Here is a 24,682-nt window from a genome sequence, read left to right as displayed (position 1 = left end):
CACTGACAAGGGATTTAAACACTAGCATTTATTCAACACTGCAACTTAAACCCAACCTATCTGAGATGCCTCTCTGAGGTTCATCCCCACTTTGAATACAGCAAATATTGCAGCAGGACTGAATTTCACATTTTTGAAAGCAACAAAACTCTCTTCATTTCCTAAAGTCCAAAAAAAGAATAATAATAAAGAAAATAAACATTTCTTCAGCTGTGTTCATCCAATTCCTTCTGGGACATGAATACAGCATCTCCATTAAGTTGATCCTACTGAGGGAAGTTTAATGGAGTTTAGCATGATGCACAGGATCCTGTGTCAATGCCAGATTCCTTGTTAGGTTCTGCAGGATTTATTTGCCCCTCTTCTTTTAGCTTCACCTGTCTGAAATCTTCTCTGACCTCTTCTAGCAGGTCTGGCCTAAAAATGACATCCAGTGCTGTCATAGCCAAAGCTTTGGCGGTGCGTAAAGCATAGAACTGAGCCTTCTGGGACCCTGCAGGAAACAAAGTAAAAGCAATGTCAGGTTAGGTAGCTAACATTGGATTATAAACCACCAGCTTGTGGCATAAGGCCTGTTCTGTAAAATAAAAGCTTCCAGTTTCAGTTGCAAGAACAGTTTCTTAATCTACCTGCATGATGTCTACTTCCTCAGAACAAATTTTCACTGCAAGTATTTAACTATTTGCTATTGATGGAAACAACTAAGACAGAAAACAGGAAGATGAGTGCTCACATCTTCCCTTGTAGAAAAAGCAGCTTCAGGCCATTATCTGTATTACATTTCCAGAACACTGTGCTTTTTGAGCAATGATTACTTTTCTCTTTTGGCTCATGGTTATAGAATAGACCAGGTTGGAAGAGACCTTCAAGATCATTGTGTCCAACCCATCAACCAATCCAACCCACCTAAACAGCTAACCCATGGCACCAAGCACCCCATCAAGTCTCCTCCTGAACACCTCCAGTGACAGCGACTCCACCACCTCCCCGGGCAGCCCATTCCAATGGGCAATCACTCTCTCTGTATAGAACTTCCTCCTGACCTCCAGCCTGAACCTCCCCTGGCACAGCCTGAGACTGTGTCCTCTTGTTCTGGTGCTGGCTGCCTGGGAGAAGAGACCAACCTCTGCCTGTCTACAACCTCCCTTCAGGTAGTTGTAGAGAGCAATAAGGTCACTCCCGAGTCTCCTCTTCTCCAGGCTAAGCAGCCCCAGCTCCCTCAGCCTCTCCTCATAGGGCTTGTGTTCCAAGCCCCTCACCAACTTCGTTGCCCTTCTCTGGACTTGTTCCAGCAAGTCAACCTCCTTCCTAAACTGAGGGGCCCAGAACTGGACACAGGACTTGAGGTGTGGCCTAACCAGTGCAGTGTACAGGGGCAGAATGACCTCCCTGCTCCTGCTGGCCACACTGTTCTTGATGCAGGCCAGGATGCCATTGGCCCTCTTGGCTGCCTGGGCACACTGCAGGCTCATGTTCAGCCCACCATCAACCAGTACCCCCAGGTCCCTCTCTGCCTGGCTGCTCTCCAGCCACTCTGACCCCAGCCTGTAGCACTGCATGGGGTTGTTGTGGCCAATGTGCAGAACCTGGCACTTGGATGTGTTCAATCTCATGCCCTTGGACTCTGCCCATCTGTCCAGCCTGTCGAGGTCCCTCTGCAGAGCCTCTCTACCCTCCAGCAGATCAACTCCTGCTCCCAGCTTGGTGTTGTCAGCAAATTTACTGATGATGGACTCAATGCCCTCATCCAGATCATCAATAAAGATGTTAAAGAGCACAGGGCCCAGCACTGATCCCTGGGGCACACCACTACTGACTGGCCGCCAGCTGGATGTGGCACCATTCACCACCACTCTCTGGGCTCGGCCATCCAGCCAGTTCCTAACCCAGCTCAGAGTGCTGCTGTCCAAGCCATGGGCTGACAGCTTGGCCAGGAGTTTGCTATGGGGGACAGTGTCAAAGGCCTTGCTGAGGTCCAGGTAGACCACATCCACAGGCCTCCCCACATCCACCAGGCAGTCACCTGATCATAGAAGGAGATCAGGTTGGTCAGGCAGGACCTGCCCTTCCTAAATCCATGCTGGCTGGGCTTGATCCCTTGGCCATCCTCTAAGTGCTGTGTAAGATGAGTGTTCACATCTTCCTTTGCAGAAAATGCAGCTTCATGCCATTAACTCTATTACATTTCCAGAACACTGTGCTTTATGAGCAATAATTACTTTTCTCTTTTGGCTCATGGTTATAAACTCCTCTGAATGTGCTGCTGTAAGGATAATTCTTCTAATTTCTTCTGTCTGGTAGACAGGAGTGGTCATCCTTCCCATATACATTTAACTTCAAACAAAGCCAGAAACTCTACATTTTGACAGCTTTTTTTCACCTAACTCTGCTAATGACCAAGTTAATTGTTTCAGGGTCTGTGCTGAGCTCAGTTCCTATCATGCTTGCAGAGGGCAACTCCCTTTCTACAGAGATAGTCACATGAAGCTGCTTTTGGATCTAGTTCTTCCCCTTGTATCCATTTACTTCCAGTGACAAGCACAGTCCCTCAGGGATCAGTCCTGGGACCAGGCTTGTTCAACATCTTTGTGGGTGACATGGAGAGTGGCATTGAGTGCAGCCTCAGCAAGTTTGCTGATGACACCAAGCTGTGTGGTGCAGCAGACACACTGGAGGGAAGGGAGGCCATCCAGGGGGACCTTGACAGGCTGGAGAGGTGGGCACAAGCCAACCTCATGAAGTTCAATAAGAGAAAGTGCAGGGTCCTGCATCTGGGTCGAGGCAATCCCAGGCACAAATCCAGGCTGGGCAGGGACTGGCTGGAAAGCAGCCCTGAGGAGAGAGACTTGGGGGTGCTGGTGGACAAGAAGCTCAACATGAGCTCTCAGTGTGCACTTGCAGCCCACAAAGCCAATCAGATCCTGGGCTGCATCAGGAGAAGTGTGGCCAGCAGGTCAAGGGAGGTGATTCTCCCCCTCTACTCAGCTCTGCTGAGACCCCACCTGGAGTACTGCATCCAGTTCTGGTGCCTCTATTACAGGAGGGATGTGGAGGTGCTGGAAGGTGTCCAGAGAAGGGCCATGAGGATGATCAGAGGGCTGGAGCACCTCTCCTGTGAGGACAGACTGAAGGAGTTGGGGCTGTTCAGTCTGGAGAAGAGAAGGCTCCAAGGTGACCTCATTGTGGCCTTCCAGTATCAGAAGGGGGCCTACAGAAAGGCTGGGGAAGGACTTGTCAGGATCTCAGGTAGTGATAGGACTAGGAGGAATGGAATGAAGCTGGAGGTGGGGAGATTCAGGTTAGATGTGAGGAGGAAGTTCTTCCCCATGAGAGTGGTGAAGCCCTGGAATGGGTTGTCCAGGGAGGTGGTTGAGGCCCCGTCCCTGGAGGTGTTTAAACCCAGGCTGGATGAGGCTCTGGCCAGGCTGATGTAGTGTGGGGTGTCCCTGCCCATGACAGGGGGGTTGGAACTAGGTGATCCTTGTGGTCCCTTCCAACCCTGAATGATACTATGATACTTCACAGTAGCTTTGAGTATCATAGAAGCATGTGAAAGCTTTAACCCTCTGTGACCTGAAATATTTGTATGCTCTGGATATGCTGCAGTGAACAGTCAACTACCAGCCCCTACAATGCATAAAGGTTCCAAACACAACCCTCTAATCCTCTTCACAACTACTCACCTGCAGCTTCTGTGTACTGCTCAGTATGATTCAATGCTTCAGAGCCAATATAAAAATAAGGATGAAGCCCAGGGACTACAAATGTGACATTTCCAAAGTCTGTGGAACCTAGAAACAGCAGAGACATTTTCTTAAGTGTGAAAGAGTCTTGAATGCTGTAAGAAAACGTATGACAGGTATTATTTCCAGCCCACATCTAAGACAGAACATCCTTTGCCCCAAACAGTAAAGTAAAAGCATTTCTAACCAGTCATCATCATCCACACAAAAAGCTCCCACCACTGAAATGGTTTCACTAACTAACCATCTTCAGATGCTGCTCCCCAGTGTGCTTGTGATCAATAATCAGCTACTGGACTGCAAGGAAGATGTGTCAGCATGTTTCTATTCCATTCACTGTTAATTCTTTGTGTTGAGCACCTCCTGACAGTAAGCTGCTAATGCAGAAACAAAGCAAGCTGCAAACTTGGGAGTTACAGGCAGTACAGCTATACTCCTGCTCCAGCCCTTAGAACCATGCCCAACAATTCCCACTTTCCAACAGCACACAAGTACTCAGCATTACCTAGGGGAATGTGAAGCAGGAGCAATCTGACTTTAAACAAAACCAGACAGAGCACAACTATTTTTTCCTGTAGTTGAGTATTCTCAGTTACAGAAACCTTAACAGGACAGGCACTCTTGAAATGACAGTATCAGAACTGAACTCCAGACAATGCCAGTGCCTCAGAGACATAAAACAACTTCATGATAGAAATGCTGCAGATGTTACTGATGATTCTTTTGTGCCTGACTAGCACTTTCAGTGTGTTAGTTAGTGACAGTACCCATCTCACAGCACTGCCTTATCCTCCTAAGGATAACATCCAGAGGTATCATTAAGTAGGAGAACCCTCACAGTAAATCATCCAAGAGTCTGAAACTACTTCCTGAGTACTTTTGTTGTTACCCAAGAAGCAATCCACTCAGTATGTGTTAAAATGGCATACAGAAGCTGAAGAAATCCATATACCAGTTATTGTACCAAGTCAGACACCAGAGAAATACTGATTTGTGGCAGAGGAAAGACCAGCTAGGATACCAGGCCAATCAGAGCTGCAAAGTAGTTTTTTTCCTTTAGCTGCAAAGTATTTCTTCCTTTAGCAATGGAACAAAATTACTGTTTCACAGTAACACATCAGGTAGCCTCCATACCATGATGGTCTCTTGAGAAAGCATATTGCAAAAGCCTTAAGACTTAGCAACTAAATGACTGAAGAATCTAAGTTTTACTTGGAAAAGTAGAGTTATTGAAAGCAAGCCCACACAGCCTACATGTGATCCAAGCAGAAAAGAGGGTGGTGGAATACTGAACAGGTTGCCCAGGGAGGTGGTTGAGGCCCCTTCCCTGGAGATATTCAAGATGAGGGCTCTGAGTAACCTGATCTAGATGAGGATGTTCCTACTGACTAGGGCAGGGGGTGGGGGCAGTTGGACTATATGACCTTTGGGGGTCCCTTGCAGCCCAGCCCATTCTGTGATTCTATGAAGACAAACAGAAGCAGCAAGCCTTGTCCAGATACATGACCTTTTTTCCTATAAAGTCCAGCATGCAATTGAAGAAAACCCAACTCCTGGCACAGCAACAAGTTATTGTCATTGTCAGTTCTCTACTCTATTGATCCATTTGTTGGTCAGTCTGGAAAGACAAGCCAGAAGTCTGCAAGTTCTGCCCAACTCCATACTAAACCAAGAGTTCTAGACTTGCCTAAGTCCTAATACACAAACTGCTTGGAAAGACTGTTGGCTTCTTCCCCCTGCTCTCATTCTTGATATCAAGCATTAGAAATTTCAGTGCATCCCAGCTCTCAGTCATGGAATTCCACTTAAATTTACATCCATACCCAATCCACTACCATTTAGGAGTTATTTCTGCTGAGTGTAAGGGATTTAAACTTCCTGTTTTCTAGCAAGATTGAGATCTTGCTGGAGGTGGGGACATTCAGGCTAGATGTGAGGAGGAGGTTCTTCACCATGAGAGTGGTGAAACCCTGGAATGGGTTGTCCAGGGAGGTGGTCGAGGCCCCGTTCCTGGAGGTGTTTAAGCCCAGGCTGGATGAGGCTCTGTCCAGCCTGATCTAGTGTAGGGTGTCCCTGCCCATGGCAGGGGGGTTGGAACTAGATGATCCTTGTGGTCCCTTCCAACCCTGAATGATACTATGATCTTACCAAGCCAAAATCCAGGCAGCTTTGAATGAAAGCATGACAGCCAAATCTTTCCTGCTCTCAGAAAAAGAGGTTACATCCTTTAGTGTTAATAATCTATCAGCATCCTATGTTCCCATGGTTTCCATACAAACATCTGGAACTGTATGCTTGCTAGAGATGTACAGATTGAGATCCCCTCTAGAAGCATGAAATAGCTGCACAGCTCTCAATGCAATATACAGACTTGTGCAATACCATCAATGGAAAGGTGGAACACTGGGAGCTCCCTTCTCTCAAAAATACATCCTGAAGCTGACATTGATGATGCTTCAAGCCACTGAACAAGTCATGGCAGTCACTACTACAAGAAACAGGAGTGGAGAGGAAAACACTAACAATCCTAGGAGGCATTTATGAACAGTCCCAAGCTACAATAGTGCTCTTTTCAAAACACACTGGCTCCCTCCTTAAAATCATCTTTATCAACCTTGGGCAGAGAAAGGCAATGAACCCCACAAACACCAAAAATATCAGAGTAAGTTATGACAAGCATAAGATGATCAGGGGGTTGGAACACCTCTGCTACAAGGGTAGACAGAGGGAGCTGGGGTTGTTCAGCCTGGAGAAGAGGAGGCTCTGGGGAGACCTAATAGCAGCCTTTCAGAACCTGGAGGGGGCCTACAGGAAGGGTCAAGAGAGATACTGTTTATAAAGGCCTGTGGTGACAGGACAAGGTGCAATGGCTTCAAACTAGAGCAGGACAGATTCAGACTGATTATCAGGAAGAAGTTCTTTACTATGAGGGTGGTGGAACACTGGAACAAGTTGCCCAGGGAGGTGGTTGAGGTCCCTTCCCTGGAGATATTCAAGGTGAGGCTTGACGAGGCCCTGGGCAAGCTGATCTAGTTGGGGATGTCCCTGCTGATGGCAGGGAGGTCAGACTGGATGACCTTTGGAGGTCCCTTCCAGCCTGGACCATTCTATGACTCAAAGCACACTAAACTAAGCCATCTCCTTTGGGAGGTTACTGACACCCTGTAGTACACCTACCCTACCAGCAGAAACAGGTGACAACAGCTTGTCAAAACTAGCTTGGAGTCACATTACTTCAGGTCATCCTGGCTGTGTGCCAAGTGAGTGGCAGGTGCAGAAGGCACCCAGCAGCGTGGTTTGATGGCCTGGAGGAGTTCTGTAGCGCTTAGCTGCCTAGAGCGATACCTGTAAGCAGACCGATACTAATACCCATGCAGGGGTGGCAGCGAGTGTGCTCATCTGTTTACGACTCCTCTGCTGCACAGACATGGAGAAGCAACTGAGCTATCGTCCTTCCCTTTCAACAGAAGAAACTGATATCCTAAAAGAAAACATTGAAAACCATATGAAAACTAAAACAGAAACAGAGGTCTTGAAAAAGAGGAGACAAAACACTCAACCCTCCCCCCCCAAACAAAAACACCCCACCGAAAAGGGCAGCACACACAATTCCAACCCTGTGTCTCTGGAGGCTGTGCTTTGTTACCACTCCCAAAGCCTCAGTGCAAGAATGCAGGGAAGCAGCTGTGGAGAGAAAATTCAGTAAAGCCTGCAGCAGTGTGATATAAAACCAAATTGCTCAAGCACATCTGGACAGCTGACAAGCAGCTTAAGGATAGGTTGGACTTGATGATCTCAGAGGCCTCTTCCAACCTGGTGAACTCTGTGACAGGACAAGCATATGAGCAGCTTCAGTTTAAAGTTAATGGTTAACCTTTAGCATATTGTGTACATATCACAGCATTGTTACAGTAAGTGTCTGTGCTAAGTTCCTTTGAAGTCATCTGAACCAGGAAGTTTACCTGTGCTCATGATCCTTAATACAATGGTTTGAACCAAGTGACTAGCAAAGCTACAGAGACTTGCACTACAGTAAATCTAAGTGAGGTTCCTCAGCCCTTTTTCTTAAGCTAAATAAGCTAAGGCAGCCAAGAGGGCCAATGGCATCCTGGCCTGCATCAAGAACAGGGTGGCTAGCAGGAGCAGGGAGGTCATTCTGCCCCTGTACACTGCACTGGTTAGGCCACACCTTGAGTACTGTGTCCAGTTCTGGGCCCCTCAGTTTAGGAAGGAGGTTGACTTGCTGGAATGAGTCCAGAGAAGGGCAACGAAGTTGGTGAGGGGTTTGGAACACAAGCCCTATGAGGAGAGGCTGAGGGAGCTGGGGTTGCTTAGCCTGGAGAAGAGGAGACTCAGGGGAGACCTTATTGCTCTCTACAACTACCTGAAGGGAGGTTGTAGACAGGCAGATGTTGGTCTCTTCTCCCAGGCACCCAGTACCAGAACAAGAGGACACAGTCTCAGGCTGTGCCAGGGAATGTTTAGGCTGGAGGTTAGGAGAAAGTTCTTTACAGAGTGATTGCCCATTGGAATGTGCTGCCCAGGGAAGTGGTGGAGTCACCATCATTGGAGGTGTTCAGGAGGAGACTTGATGGGGTGCTTGGTGCCATGGGTTAGTTGTTTAGGTGGGTTGGATTGGTTGATAGGTTGGACACGATGATCTTGAAGGTCTCCTCCAACCTGGTTTATTCTATTCTATAAGTTGTAAATCATTCTTGTACCACACTGAAGAAAAAAGAAATCTGCCTTTAACTGTTTTTAAACCTGCAACAATGAGCCAATTGGAGAACATATGCTACTGTTGCCTTCATTTGGAAGTAAAAAATAAACAACTGGAATACTATTAAGTATGCCATCTCCCCCACCCCAAATCAACAAACCTCTGTCCCCAGACACCAAGAACTCAACTGTAAAAAGATAACCTGCAGAGAAGGTCAGTACTGCAATCTAAGTGATTATAATAGCCAACTTTTTACTGAGAACAATCTTTAATATGAGTAAAAGCACCTACATACAAGGTTATGATTGGTAATGATGGGTATAAGGTAGCAGCAGCAGTCAAGATATGAACAGAGCTCCTGTAGGAAAATTCTGGCAAAAAACCCAGCCTGTTAAGGGCAAGGAGAAACCCACCTGAGCACTCAAGAATTGGCATTCCTATTACTATAGCTCTGAGAGACCACAAAAGGTTCAATAGTTTGACACAAACAAGTGAATACCTACTTGAAGGACACCATCTGGAAAGCTAATCTGTTGAACTTGCAAATTAAAACCAGAGGCAAAGAATTACCCATTAATGGAAAGAGGTTTAAATTAGGGTTACTGAGATGCTTAAACTTCCACTTAAGCTTCAAAAACACCCTTCAAAGTTAGATGCCAGTAAATTTGTCTGTATGTAAGCCTGAAAACTTATTATACAACTTATGAAACTTGAAAGCTTATTAAACAAGGTTCCTAAAAAACTCAGTATCACCTCCATTCACAGCTGACCAGGATTCTGTATTTCCAAGCAACAGAGTGAGCTGCAATTCATTACACATCCTCATGCTCTCAGTAAGCCTCTTAGCCTTCCATCTTTCCATCCCCCCCGCAAACAAACTGTTTCTTACTTGAAGTGTTTTCCATATCACCAGAAATCATCAGAAAGTGATTACTGCTTTTCATACCTGTTGCATGAAACCAATCCAGAAACACAAGGCAGAGGGACCAGCACTTTATTTAGGGCCAAGTTTCTAATTTGGCTTTCTTCTGACCAAACTATATTTAACTCAGCTCTAGCCTGTTATTTTATACACTTAAGAGCCAATCAACCTAAGCTTAAGCCATAACAACAAAACCCAGATGCAGTTACCTGACAAACCATTCAAGATACAGTCGTCTGATATAAACTCTATCCCAAGCTTCTTTCCATTCTCCTTGTAAACTCTCTGCAGGCTTTTATTTGGAAGTACATTGTAGTAATCATTTTCTCCACCTTTTATCTCCACCTAGACAAAAAAAATCCCCAAATGATTAGAAGTTTCCCCCCAACTTAAGCCAGTTTAATGTAAGACCATTAAAAAACAAGCACATAGTCATACTTCGAGTCCCTGTCGAAACAGATGTTAAGTGCTGAGCTCCTTTCAAAGGCACAGCATATTCCGCCCAATACTAACTCCTGATCTAAACACAGCTGGTGCTCTGTCAAGCTTGCACTAGATAAAGTCCAGAAGCATAGATGTCATGCACAGCATCTCCAAAAACTAGGAAGCAAACCAGGCTGGATGAGGCTCTGGCCAGGCTGATGTAGTGTAGAGTGTCCCTGCCCATGGCAGGGGGGTTGGAACTAGATGATCCTTGTGGTCCCCTCCAACCCTGACTGATACTATGATACTATGATTTCCTGTAACAGCATGTCATGATTTCCCACTTCAGGTGCCAAGCTGTCAGCCCATGGCTTGGATGGGAGCACACTGCGATGGGTTAGGAACTGGCTGGAGGGCCGAGCCCAGAGAGTGGTGGTGAATGGTGCCACATCCAGCTGGCAGCCAGTCACTAGTGGTGTGCCCCAAGGATCAGTGCTAGGCCCTGTGCTCTTTAACATCACTATTGATGATCTGGATGAGGGCATTGAGTCCATCATCAGTAAATTTGCTGACGACACCAAGCTGGGGGCAGGAGTTGATCTGCTGGAGGGTAGAGAGGCTCTGCAGAGGGACCTCGACAGGCTGGACAGATGGGCAGAATCCAAGGGCAGGAGATTGAACACATCCAAGTGCCGGGTTCTGCACATTGGCCACAACAACCCCATGCAGTGCTACAGGCTGGGGTCAGAGTGGCTGGAGAGCAGCCAGGCAGAGAGGGACCTGGGGGTGCTGGTCAATGGTAGGCTGAACATGAGCCTGCTGTGTGCCCAGGCAGCCAAGAGGGCCAATGGCATCCTGGCCTGCATCAGGAACAGTGTGGCCAGCAGGAGCAGGGAGGTCATTCTGCCCCTGTACACTGCACTGGTTAGGCCACACCTCGAGTCCTGTGTCCAGTTCTGGGCCTCTCAGTTTAGGAAGGAGTTGACTTGCTGGAACGAGTCCAGAGAAGAGCAACAAAGTTGGTGAGGGGTTTGGAACACAAGCCCTATGAGGAGAGGCTGAGGGAGCTGGGGTTGCTCAGCCTGGAGAAGAGGAGACTCAGGGGTGACCTTATCACTCTCTACAACTACCTGAAGGGAGGTTGTAGACAGGCAGAGGTTGGTCTCTTCTCCCAGGCAGCCAGTACCAGAACAAGAGGACACAGTCTCAGGCTGCGCCAGGGGAGGTTCAGGTTGGATGTTAGGAAGAAGTTCTATACAGAGAGAGTGATTACCCATTGGAATGGGCTGCCTGGGGAGGTGGTGGAGGCGCCATCATTGAAGGTGTTCAGAAGGAGACTTGATGGGGTGCTTGGTGCCATGGGTTAGCTGTTTAGGTGGGTTGGATTGGTTGATGGGTTGGACGTGATGATCTTGAAGGTCTCTTCCAACCTGGTTTGGTTTATTCTAATAAAGGTTTATTCTAAAGCTACAGAGACTTGTATCAAATTCTACTTACTATTGTTTAGAACACTTCAAACTACAGCTCCATTCATGGATTGGCTTCATAAGGGCAAGGTTTAAAACACAAATGTAAAACACACACGTCAAATTTCAAAGGAGATCTTAACTTCCATTCCACTTCAAGTGCACCCTCTGAAAGTGTTTTCTAGCAAGAGTGGAGAGGCTGTTAGGAAAACAGCATCTAATGCCTCAAATAGACCTTAAAACTTACAAGCTCACATTCACCTGTGCCATACCCATTTGTTCTGATCAGCACAGGCACTGTTTTCACAGCTGTATTGGTCATAAACCTGTAACTCCAGAGCAGGCAGAACAGCTGCCTGAGCAATGCACTGGCAAGGGGATCACATTGCTTGAAGGAGACACTTTCATTTACTGAAGATGAAAGCAATCACAAGCATGCTAACTAAAAAAATCCTCTTGCTTACTACATTTGGTTGCTACCTGACAAAGGCCATAAAAAAAAGGACAAAGTACTGAGTATCTGTTTTACATCTTCCTCACAGGTCTCCGAGCCTAATAGCAGTGTCTACAGGAGAGGAGCACCACTCACAGCATACACTGATGGAAAACAGATTATGGTGCACTCAAAGGAATTTTATGTACAGGGGACTAGGCAGGATGCACCCAAGGATACTGAGTAAGAGAGGAGCAGCAGTGCAACCAGGGAGTTATTTTTCACATGCCATTGAAAAAGGAGGATGCTCCAGCTCAGTGAAGAAGAGCTAAAGGTCACATCCACCTTGAAGGGTCAAGAGGAAGACCTTGCTATCCCCAAGCTCCCAGTTGGATTACAGAGCAAATAAATCTTCCTAGGACCCACGTGGAGGCACATGAATCACAAGGTGTTTCCGGGCTTTGCAACCCGCAAAGCCAATCAGATCCTGGGCTGCATCAAGAGAAGTGTGGCCAGCAGGGCAAGGGAGGTGATCCTCCCCCTCTACTCATCTCTGCTGAGGCCCCACCTGGAGTACTGTGTCCAGTTCCGGAGCCCCTATTACAAGAGGGATCTGGAGGTGCTGGAAGGTGCCCAGAGAAGGGCCACGAGGATGATCAGAGGGCTGGAGCACCTCTCCTATGAGGACAGACTGAAGGAGTTGGGGCTGTTCAGTCTGCAGAAGAGAAGGCTGCGAGGTGACCTCATTGTGGCCTTCCAGTATCTGAAGGGGGCCTACAGGAAGGCTAGGGAGGGACTTGTCAGGATCTCAGGTAGTGATAGGACTAGGGGGAATGGAATGAAGCTGGAGGTGGGGAGATTCAGGCTGGAGGTGAGGAGGAAGTTCTTCACCATGAGAGTGGTGAAGCCCTGGAATGGGTTGTCCAGGGAGGTGGTTGGGGCCCCATCCCTGGAGGTGTTTAAGCCCAGGCTGGATGAGGCTGTGGCCAGGCTGATCTAGTGTGGGGTGTCCCTGCCCATGGCAGGGGGGTTGGAAATAGATGATCCTTGTGGTCCCTTCCAACCCTGCCTGATACTCTGAAGGCAACTGCGAACATCCAGCACATATTCATGGATGAGCAGACAGCGCATGACCAAGATCAGCTTTTCATGATGGTGTCTGGCTCAGAGAGCACAGAAGATATGCAAGCTCCAAGTGTTACAATCAGTGACACAAGACTCCAAATTGCTGCCAGTTACTTGTAACATTCATCAGCCATCAACATTGGTGCCACTACTTTTTTAATGTATGTATTATCAATGCAGATCTGGTGAGACCACATCTGGTAGATTGTGTTCAGCTCTGTGGTCCTCAAGACTGAAGTTAGTCCACAGGAAGACCACCAAGATGATTAGGGTGCTTGAGAGCATGACACACAAGGAAAGGTTGAAAGAACTTAGAATACATAGAATAAACCAGGTTGGAAGAGACCTTCAAGATCATCGTGTCCAACCTATCAACCAATCCAACCCACCTAAACAACTAACCCATGGCACCAAGCACCCCATCAAGTCTCCTCCTGAACACCTCCAATGATGGTGACTCCACCACCTCCCCAGGCAGCACATTCCAATGGGCAATCACTCTCTCTGTATAGAACTTCTTCCTGACATCCAGCCTAAACCTCCCTTGGCACAGCCTGAGATTGTGTCCTCTTGTTCTGGTGCTGACTGCCTGGGAGAAGAGACCAACATCTGCCTGTCTACAACCTCCCTTCAGGTAGTTGTAGAGAGCAATAAGGTCACTCCTGAGTCTCCTCCTCTCCAGGCTAAGCAATCCCAGCTCCCTCAGCCTCTCCTCATAGGGCTTGTGTTCCAAACCCCTCACCAACTTTGTTGCCCTTCTCTGGACTCGTTCCAGCAAGTCAACCTCCTTCCCAAACTGAGGGGCCCAGAACTGGACACAGTACTCGAGGTGTGGCCTAACCAGTGCAGTGTACAGGGGCAGAATGACCTCCCTGCTCCTGCTGGCCACAAACTTGGTTTGTTGAACATTCCAAAAAGGTTAGGGGCAGATCTTGTTATCTACGGTTATCAGACTGAGAAGGTACAGAAGTAGGATTTTTAGAGACATCTAGTGATATGAGCAGGGGAAACAAAGGAGAATCCTGTTAGATACAACAGAATCCCAGAATGGTTAAAGCTGATAAGCAGTTCTGGAGGTCATCTTGTCAAACTTCCCCTGCTCAGAGGGGGTCACCAAGAGCTGGGTTGCCCAGGACCATATCAAGGCAGCTTTTGAGTATCTCCAAAGATGAAAATGCCACAAATCTCTGCAGGCAACTTGTTCCAGTGCTTAGTCATCACAGTATAAACCCCAGAAAAACACTGTTCTTGTTGAGGTGGGTAGAGCACTTGTTGAGAAAAAGCTACAGTTTCATCCTTGAAGGTATGTGGAAGCCTACATGTCACCAAGCAACCTGCTCTGAAGAATGGCATCCTGGCCTGCATCAGGAACAGTGTGGACAGCAGGAGCAGGGAGGTCATTGTGCCCCTGTACACTGCGCTGGTTAGGCCACACCTCGAGTCCTGTGTCCAGTTCTGGGCCCCTCAGTTTAGGAAGGAGGTTGACTTGCTGGAACGAGTCCAGAGAAGGGCAATGAAGTTGGTGAGGGGTTTGGAACACAAGCCCTATGAGGAGAGGCTGAGGGAGCTGGGGTTGCTCAGCCTGGAATGGAGGAGACTCAGGGGTGACCTTATTGCTCTCTACAACTACCTGAAGGGAAGTTGTAGACAGGCAGAGGTTGGTCTCTTCTCCCAGGCAGCCAGCACCAGAACAAGAGGACACAGTCTCAGGCTGCACCAGAGGAGGTTCAGGCTGGAGGTCAGGAGGAAGTTTTACACAAAGTGATTGCCCATTGGAATGGGCTGCCCAGGGAGGTGGTGGAGTCACCATCACTGGAGGTGTTCAGGAGGAGACTTGACAGGGTGCTTGGTGCCATGGGTTAGTTGATTGGGTGGTGTTAGATGATAGGTTGGACACGATCTTGAAGGTCTCTTCCAACCTGGATTATTCTATTCTATTCTAAAGTGTTAGGCTAGCTGAGCTCTCTCCTAACCTGTACTGCTCTGTGATTCTGGGGCATCCTATTTATAAACCAGAGCTTTCTTCAAGGACACAAAGCAACAGCACAGTGAATCAGAGAAAGTTAGATTTGTTTCAGCTAAGCACCATGCTGCAAGCCTCAATTTCCTATTGTGGCCTACCTTATCTCAAATGTAACAGACATAGGACCATAAATAGGTTCTTACTTTGCATCCTGTGGCCAGTGCTGCAGATTTGAAGCAGTTCTCAACCTTCTCTGTCAGAAGAGAGAGATCTTTCATCGAAGGGGCACGCAAGTAAAACTCAAGTTCAGTGTAAGAAGGAATGATGTTAGGTTTCACACCACCATTCTTTATCACACCTGCAGAAAGGGAAAAGTCATTTATCAGTGTTACATACAACTGCTTGATCTTCACCTCTCTCATGAAACTCCTTGCTCAAGGGCTAAACATAAATAAAACCCAATGAGTCATCAGCTGAGCAGAAACTACAAAGAAGGTCAGTATGTGGACAAAGTTTCTTCATCACACCAGGTGAGTGGAACACACACATGGCTTTCAACAGAATTTTGCTGCATTTGTTTGTTCTGCATCTGTTATAAAGCCAAGAGCAGCCACACAAGTATTTGTAATTAATCCCCTGAAACTGAATGCAGAGTCACAAAGCAATCTGGCTGCCACTGAAAGAAAAAGCTTTATTATGAAGGTCACTCTGGATTCCAACGTTTCAAAGTTTCCTCAAACAGATTGCTTCCAACTTAGTTTGCCATCTTGGAGAGAAACTGAGGAAGTTCCATTTCTCAGGAACACTGGAATAATGTGTGTGCTGCAGTGCAGAGAAAGTTCATTAGATTCCTCATACTAAGTCTTTAAAAATATTGGAATGCATAATACATAGTTTTATGTAAGAGTGAAGTTTGAGTTGGAAGTGTTGCCTCAAGGAAATGTGTGACAACTTGATGGTTCTCAATTATGGCATCAGAGGCATGACCAGAAAGACCAGTAAAATATTGTAGATCTCAATGTTACATTCTTATTCTATTCTACATTAAATTTCAATGCACTAAGAGCTGTTTGCTTTCAATAGGCTGCTTGTTTCCCTGGACTCCAAACCTCAACTCATACCTGTGGAATAAAATTTGGTTTCTGCAGCACCTGAGAAACTATCTACTGCACAAAGTCACTGATGTGCATCACTGAAGCCTGAAAAGGGTATCTCTGTCAGGATGCAAATGGGCAACCAATAGAATAGAATAAACCAGGTTGGAAGAGACCTTCACGATCATTGTGTCCAACCTATCATCCAACACCACCCAATCAACTAACCCATGCAACCAAGCACCCTGTCAAGTCTCCTCCTGAACACCTCCAGTGATGGTGACTCCACCACCTCCTCAGGCAGCCCATTCCAATGGGCAATCACTCTCTCTGTGTAGAACTTCCTCCTGACCTCCAGCCCAAACCTCCCCTGGTGCAGCCTGAGACTGTGTCCTCTTGTTCTGGTACTGGCTGCCTGGGAGAAGAGACCAACATCTGCCTGTCTACAACCTCCCTTCAGGTAGCTGTAGAGAGCAATAAGGTCACCCCTGAGTCTCCTCTTCTCCAGGCTAAGCAATCCCAGCTCCCTCAGCCTCTCCTCATAGGGCTTGTGTTCCAAACCCCTCACCAACTTTGTTGCCCTTCTCTGGACTTGTTCCAGCAAGTCAACCTCCTTCCTAAACTGAGGGGCCCAGAATTGGACACAGTACTCGAGGTGTGGCCTAACCAGTGCAGTGTACAGGGGCAGAATGACCTCCCTGCTCCTGCTGGCCACACTGTTCCTGATGCAGGCCAGGATACCATTGGCCCTCCTGGCTGCCTGGGCACACTGCAGGCTCATGTTCAGCCTACCATCAATCTTTACTTTTGGTGCAGAAATCCTGTTAAGAATGAGCTCCCCCTCAAGTAAAACCTTTTCAGTCTCAAATAGAGCTGAACTAAAAAGTGCTGAATTAAACCACTACTCTATAGCAAAAAGAACAGCTTAGATGAGAAGAACAGAGATCACAGGAAAGCAAACAGCAAATCAGCAAGTAAGTAAGCATGCAAATTTGCAGGATGAGTATCCTAACACATTTGCTCAGAACAAGTAGCTCAAGGGGTTAACAACTCCCACTTGCCTTGTCCAGCACATTTGTAAATGGAATTGGGCAGTCTAAGAATAGGTCTACACTTAAATTTCAAAGTAATTGCAATATGGACTGGACAGCAGATCTGCACACTGCTAATAGCACTCAGTTTGCCCTTCCAGATGGAACTTTGTTTTTTACAAGCACTTTAAAACAACTTTCTGAACAGCACAGAAAAAAGTAAATCCACATTCTTATTTTTCAAGGGGGCCACATTTAGCCCACTCACAAGCAGGAACAAAAAGACAACATCAGGAACTCAAACCAACAATGTTCAAATGCATAAAGCACTGCTCAGAGATTTTAGACTTCAAGTAGTTGAAATTTTTTAGTGGGTTAGCATTTAAGGTTTTTAGGATCACTTCAGTCAGCCACTTGCTGTAACTGCAAGCCTACAGCACAAGGTCTCCCAACACACTGCTGTAAAGAAAGTAGTCCTAAAGTTAGATCTCATTCTGGCTGCTTATACTTTCCTACAAGTATTCTAAGTATTTCCAGTTTGAAAACTAGGTTTATGACAGCAGTTATATCAACAGAGTAATTTAGGTTTTGCTGTGGTTCAAGAAGTGTCACCTCTAGGAGGCTTTTAAATATATTTGTTTGCCTACATTAGCCATGCAGACTCCAGAAACCACAGAGAGAGCAGTGTTTAGGAGTTTAGGCTTAAATTCAATAGTAGATTTTGGCACCTTCAAGTGCAGGGTCCTGCATCTGGGTCGAGGCAATCCCAGGCACAAATCCAGGCTGGGGAGTGACTGGCTGGAAAGTAGCCCTGAGGAGAGAGACTTGGGGATGCTGGTGGACAAAAAGCTCAACATGAGCTCTCAGTGTGCACTTGCAGCCTGCAAAGCCAATCAGATCCTGGGCTGCGCAGGTCGAGGGAGGTGATTCTCCCCCTCTACTCAGCCCTGGTGAAACCCACCTGGAGTACTGTGTCCAGTTCTGGAGCCCCTATTACAAGAGGGATATGGAGGTGCTGGAACGTGTCCAGAGAAGGGCCACAAGGATGATCAGAGGGCTGGAGCACCTCTCCTATGAGGACAGACTGAAGGAGTTGGGGCTGTTCAGTCTGCAGAAGAGAAGGCTCCGAGGTGACCTAATTGTCGCCTTCCAGGATCTGAAGGGGGCCTACAGGAAGGCTGGGGAAGGACTTGTCAGGATGTCAGGTAGTGATAGGACTAGGGGGAATGGAATGAAGCTGGAGGTAGGGAGATTCAGGCTCTATGTGAGGAGGAAGTTCTTCACCATGAGAGTGGTGAAACCCTGGAATGTGCTGTCCGGGGAGGTGGTCAAGGCCTCGTCCCTGGAGGTGTTTAAGCCCAGGCTGGATGAAGCTCTGTCCAGCCTGATCTAGTGTGCAGTGTCCCTGGCCATGGCAGGGGGGTTGGAACTAGATGATCCTTGTGGTCCCTTCCAACCCTGAATGAAACTATGAAACTATGAAACCTTCAATGTTAAATGCACAGCACATGGGTTTCAGACACCAAAACTCATAATTAAGTGCTTTGTTTCCTACAGAGGAATAGGATAGAGGGTCTGTGCCTGCTACCAGATATTCATTTGGGTATGCTGCACAGCAAACATCTTTATCTCCAAAGGCTTAGGGCTTCCAGACTTCATCCAGATATCCTGGGCAGAAATACACACATCCCATACAGCACAAGCTGTCAAGATGTATAATGATTAGCTCTGAACTTCCAGAAGTGTTTGAAGCTCCTAAGGAGGTGTTCAGGAGGAGACTTGATGGGGTGCTTGGTGCCATGGGTTAGTTGTTCAGGTGGGTTGGATTGGTTGATGGGTTAGACACGATCTTGAAGGTCTCTTCCAATCTGGTTTATTATTATGATTATTAAATAAGCAGCTCTACATTGTGGAGTCCTGCAGAAATGGCAAAGTTCCTCAATTGCAACTGGGAAAAGGTTCTGTTGGGTGTGATAAGGGAAACCTGAGTGTAGAGCTAAAGGGCAGCTTCATCCTCAGCTTTGGAAACCTCTCACTGTACAGCAAGAAATTCATGTCAGAGGACTGCAAGTCCTGCTCAGTGGTTAACACATCTTACTGCAAAAGCAAAATGACCTTTCTATTCTGATGTGTACCAGATATTAAATACCAGAATTCAGTGACTATCTATTTGATAGGGCTGCTAACCAGAACTACAGGATTCTGTCTTTTTGTACCTAAGCAAATAAACTTCAGTTACTCTAGATCACTCCATCTTTCCAGTAAATGCCATTTAAGTAGTAGAATGCAATAAATACCACTTCATTTTTCAGAAGTATTTAATTTTACACCTGTACAAAAACACATAAAGAAATTCAAGGCCAGGCACCAAAATATGCTTAGCACTTTTCCTCCCCTTTCTGGACTGCACAGACACAAAATTCATCTAGCCTTCACCTAGGTTATTGATGTCCTTTCCAGAATCTGACCTGTAAGTCTATTTTCAGCAGTTCATTCTGGACACTAACATGATTTTAAAGATCACAGACAAACTATTTAAACAAGATGATGCCATTTCACAGTATTTTAAGTGACTGCACTACTACTTAATGCAATACTTTAAATTGGGGGATTCTCAAAGTTAGTTATTTCAACAGCCTAAACTCTTACTTGTTGGACATTAGATTTAAGGAGGATCTCACCATGAACTCTCCAGGTCGGTTTCATTTGCTGTCTTAAAACAGACAGATTGTTGTATGCAAGAACAGCAGCATCTAATGCATTAACTCCTTCCCAAGGATAAGCAGCAGCATGAGAAGCTTTTCCATAGTATTTCACAGTCACACTAGGAAATAAAAGGCATTGCTTTATTTGGTTTTCATTCACTGAAAAGAACCTCTAAAAATAAAGTGTCCCTTTAGTTCACAAACACTTGTAATTCACATCTTCTGCAGAACAATCTGCCCAGCACTACACTGTTGCAAAGCTGAACTATCCCTGAGTGTGGGAAGATGCTGAAAGAGTTCTAGGGGGAAAAAAATCAGCAAAACGGAATGAAACCAAAAGCTAACCAGGCAAAAGAGCTACTGGTTGCATAGCACTGCATAGCTTTTTCTGAGAACTACAGGCTTCACTTGGTGCCATGGTCTAGTCATGAGGTCTGTGTTGATAGGTTGGACTCGATCCTCGAGGTCCTTTCCAACCTTAGTTATACTGTGATAGTGCTGGAACATGTCCAGAGAAGGGCCATGAGGATGGTCAGAGGGCTGGAGCACCTCTCCTATGAGGACAGACTGAGGGAGTTGGAGCTTTTCAGCCAGGAGAAGAGAAGGCTCCAAGGAGACCTAATTGTGGCCTTCCAGTATCTGAAGGGGGCCTACAAGAAAGCTGATGAGGAACTTCTTAGGGTGTCAGGTAGTGATAGGACCAGGGGGAATGGAACAAAAATAGAAATGGGTAGATTCAGATTAGGCATTAGAAAGAAGTTCTTCACCATTAGGCTGGTGAGATGCTGGAACAGGTTGTCCAGGGAGGTGAAAGAAGCCTCATCCCTGGAGGTTTTTAAGGCCAGGCTGGATGTGGCTCTGAGCAACCTGATGTAGTGTGAGGTATCCCTGCCTGCAGGGGGGTTGGAACTAGATGATCCTTGAGGTCCCTTCCAACCCTGACAATTTTGTATTACATTCACCCAAGTTACTAACATTCTTCTCAGAGGTTAACAGATCATTTCTCCAGTTCAAAATTAGAAGCTGATTGTTCCAATTCTTGGCAAAGAAACAAGACAAGTATATATGACAGCAAAAATACATGTCTAAATAACAAAAGTCAAGTTTTACAAGCATGGCAGAGGCATAGCCTAGTGTAAAGTATACTTTGCTATGCTGTAGCAAGGATATTCATTCCCTGCTACAAAGGCTTGCAACAAGGAAAAAATTTAGTGCAAAGGTTATCCTTCAGCTTTGTAGAAGTCAAAATACTGCACCTGAACACATCCAGTAAGAATTCATGCTTTGCTTCAGCTGAGAGCCAATTATATTAAGACTTATGCCATAATTTAGTATTTCAAATTATATGAAGACTCAGTACATAACATTTGAAATACCATCTATGCAGGTTATTGTTATCAAATACACAAACACTAGATTTTTACCAACAGCACAGACTTTAACTAAATCTGGTCATACTCAATATGTAGCCCTTTGCATAGAAAACTCCACCTTCAAAGAGCTCTCCCCTGCCCTGAGATGCACAACTTGCCTTGCTCAGCTAGGATATCCCTCTGTCTTGCAGAACACCCTGAACTGATTGATCCCCAGTACTCTGAACCATACCACAGCTGTAAGTTAATACCAGACCTCAAATACTGGACAGCAAAGGAGGACACAATGGAGTGCACTGCTGCACCACAACACATCTCCTTCTGCCTGCTACCCAAATTGAAAACACCCTTTTCCATCCTTTATCTACCAAGATAACTGCATTTCTGTGCAGTAGGACTTTTATTTGCAATCTATCATCACTATGAAATAAAGCTAAGAAAATTCATCCATTAACATCCCAAGTGTTAGACTGTAACCCTTCAATTCACAGAGGAGGCAGGACAGATCCCTGGAGAGTCTCACAAAACAGAGAGAGAAGGTAAAAGTGGAGCAGAAAGTCACCTTGTAGTATTGCTTCTTTTCCCCCCCACAAAAAATGTGCACTTAGCTTTTAGCATTCCTTTTCTTCTAGTTCTGTGACTACACCAAAGTCACACTCTAAGAAAACACTCAATGGATTTTGGTGAAAACCACCACCCTAAGCCAGTTTAAGCTTAGCAGAAGAATGTGGATCCTGCCTGACCAACAATAAAGAGGTTAAGTGAGGGATAAATGAATAAAAAGCAGCAAGTTTGGGGCATGTAGTCACCAGTTACCCCAGTACATGAATTTTAGTTCAGACATGAACCAGCTTTTAGAAGTTGCAGTTACAGTAACACCAGCCATTTGGTGATCACCAGGCCTTAAATTCCATGGAAGCAACCAAGAGTCAATTATCAAAAGAATATTTGTACCCTTGGGATTTTGTAATTGCACCAATCATGACATAAATGCAGTATTTCAAGCTTCTGGAGGTAGAAAGTTTTTTCACACTACTTCAATTCCATGCCTCCTCTGTATTGAAGACTTAAAGGCTATCTAGGACTTGCACTCTACAGCAAGCCACGGTACCTGAAGGGAGATTTCCAGATCCTACTGTATCAAACTCAAGAGGCTACTGCAAGAGTTGAAATGTACAGAGAGCAAAGCTATCAGTCAAAACTGTATCCTGAAGACTATAATCTTAAAGTAGTCTTCCAGTATCTGAAGGGGGCCTACAGGAAGGCTGGGGAGGGACTACTCAGGATATCAGGTAGTGATAGGACTAGGGGGAATGGAATGAAGCTGGAGGTGGGGAGATTCAGGCTAGATGTGAGGAGGAGGTTTTTCACCATGAGAGTGGTGAAGCCCTGGAAAGGGTTGTCCAGGGAGGTAGTTGAGGCCCCATCCCTGGAGGTGTTTAAGACCAGGCTGGACGAGGCTCTGGCCTCTGGCCTGATGTAGTGTGGGGTGTCCCTGCCCATGGCAGGAGGGTTGGAACTAGATGATCCTTGTGGTCCCTTCCAACCCTGACTGATACTATGATAAAGCACAGAGACTCAGTAGGGTAAGACCTCAGGATCAAGAATCATTAGTAACTATGGCATAAAATGCAGTAACAAGCCTGTTGACAATAGTGATGGAATACTAGGAAAATAGAGGATGTTTATAATATCACGGGAAGAACACCGAGACCTTGCAGACTGGCAGAGAAAGAACAGAATGAAGCTCAAAACCATTTGAAATTATCATATACTTACAAACTAAGTATTTGTCTAAAAGGTGACTGCTTGAAAATTATTAAAAAGGCAGCCCCAAACATGCCAGCTGTCTCCAAAATGATAGTGAGACACAATGGTCAGCTGAGTAAGGTCTAAGGAAAGTCAGCCTCATGGACTGTGCACAATTCTGCTTGTGTACATCCAGCAAGGAGTACTTCAAGAAAACTCAAGCCACTCCAAGCACAAATGAACAAGTCCTGTGACTGAACAGTAGGACTAATCAGAAGATGCCAAGGCTTAATTTCTGTAGAGCTATAAATGGCTAGCTGGCAAGAAAGAGCTGGGTGAGGCTATGACTACTGTCTATATACTTATACTGGGGTGAAACATTAAGGAACGTCAGGAAGTACTCTGCAGACAAAGATGTTGTGAGAGTTAAAAAGACATAAAATGGCCAAAATTAAATCTTATGCTGAAAGTTAGCAATTACCTGAGTAGCAGTCAGGCTTAGCTGTCTCATTCTTTCAGAAGTAGTAAAGAAAATCTGGCACCCTTTCGAAACTGATTAAAATGCATAAAAAGAACTTCATTACTTCCTGCCCATAAAAGAACAGATCTGGGACCCAGACAGACTCCTTCTAGGTGCATTTTTGTGGGGGAGGGGGCTTTTTTTTTACCAGATAGGCCACATTTAAGAATGCCTAGAAACCTCAGAAGAATGAATGGGGTTTTGGGACACAGCTAAAGTGATCACAGTCTGAAATCTTTAACACTGTGCTTTGGGATGCTCATTTCAGAAGAGTGACCTGACTCCTTAGCTGACTGCAAATACTTCCTCTGAAGGACACCTGCAAGGTCCTCGGTCCCTTCTAAAGCAGCAACCCTACTCGGGGAGAAAAGGCTAGTAACGAGCCAGCCCTTCCCAGCTAATCGGCTCGCTCACTCACTCACTCGTGCTCGGCCACATCGGGCAGGTACGCCGCGTTTTCTTGCGAGGGGTGTGCCATAAAAACCACATCCAGGCCCTCAAACGCTCCAGCCTTTATCAGGTCTATTTTGCCTCCTCCTTGCTCTTCCGCAGGCGTCCCTAGCACCGTGACCTGCAGCACAAACGCAGAGTCAGCAGCTGACTGGCCCGCAGGGGCGCGGGTGTCCGCCTCCGCCCTCGGGAGGGCTCTCACCTGGACGGCAACAGGCGGCGGCTGTGGCAGGCTCTCCAGGGCGGCCTTCAGCCCCAGCGCGGCGCCCGCTCCCACCTCGGCGATGAGATTGTGGCCGCAGGCGTGGCCGATGCCGGGCAAAGCGTCGTACTCGCAAAGGAAGGCGATACGGAGCGGGCGGGGGTCCTGGGGGGAGGCCGTGCCCCACTCGGCGCGGAAGGCGGTGCCCAGCTTGTAGCGCGGCTCCACGGCCCAGGAGGAGCCCGGCAGCTCCCCGCTGGAGAAGAAGCGGGTCATGGTGTCGTGCGCCTGGTGCTCCTCGTAGGCCAGCTCGGGCCGGCTCCAGATGTCACGGCTCAGCCCGGCCAGCCGCGCCGCGTTCAGCTCCACGCTCTCGCACGCCCGCTGCTTCAGCGCCTCCAGCGTGACGGCGGGACCGCCCTGCGGCGGCTCCTGCGGCCTCATCAGGGAGGGCACAGGTGGCCCCAGCGGCACCTGCCCACGCAACAACCGCCCTCACCCACCTGCGCGGCCGCCTCTCCCCGACGCCGTGTGAGCCGCGCTCCGCCGCCGCCCCCTTTTATCGCCTCCTCGGCGCCGCGGGGCACGCTGGGAAGCGTAGTTCATTGCCCCGGCGGGGGCTGTGGGCACCGCCTGGCCAAAACTACCTGTCCCAGTGCTCCCGGGGGCGTGCCTGCCGTGCCGGGGCCGCCAGGGGAGTTCCGCAGGCGTCTGGTGGAATCCCGGGGTGGTTGAGGTTGGGCGGAACTTTTCAAGGTCATCT

General features: G+C 47.0%; 1 protein-coding gene across 2 annotated transcripts; it reads right to left on the bottom strand.

Moving 5' to 3' along the window:
- Positions 1-13: 13 nt before the first annotated feature.
- PM20D2 (peptidase M20 domain containing 2) lies at positions 14-24,437 on the bottom strand. 2 transcript variants are annotated; one of them, XM_068149402.1, is made up of 7 exons: positions 23,920-24,437; positions 23,690-23,838; positions 19,602-19,744; positions 14,999-15,153; positions 9,595-9,730; positions 3,684-3,791; positions 14-493 (listed from the first exon to the last, which is right to left on the bottom strand). In XM_068149402.1, exons 1-7 carry the CDS (start codon positions 24,361-24,363, stop codon positions 291-293), a joined length of 1,338 nt encoding a protein of 445 aa, XP_068005503.1. In that variant the 5' UTR covers positions 24,364-24,437; the 3' UTR covers positions 14-290. The 2 variants fall into 2 exon arrangements, 1 of the variants encoding a protein (XP_068005503.1); XR_010988682.1 differs by lacking the exon at positions 14-493 and adding an exon at positions 7,089-7,224 and having other exon boundaries at positions 3,705-3,791.
- Positions 24,438-24,682: the final 245 nt, after the last annotated feature.

The sequence above is a fragment of the Melanerpes formicivorus genome, unplaced genomic scaffold (assembly GCF_026170545.1).
Source record: "Melanerpes formicivorus ecotype bairdi unplaced genomic scaffold, bMelFor1.0.p_v2 SCAF_2, whole genome shotgun sequence".
Classification (NCBI taxonomy): domain Eukaryota; kingdom Metazoa; phylum Chordata; class Aves; order Piciformes; family Picidae; genus Melanerpes; species Melanerpes formicivorus.
Note: the sequence above shows the minus strand (reverse complement) of the source record. Positions and strands in the feature narration are given on the sequence as shown.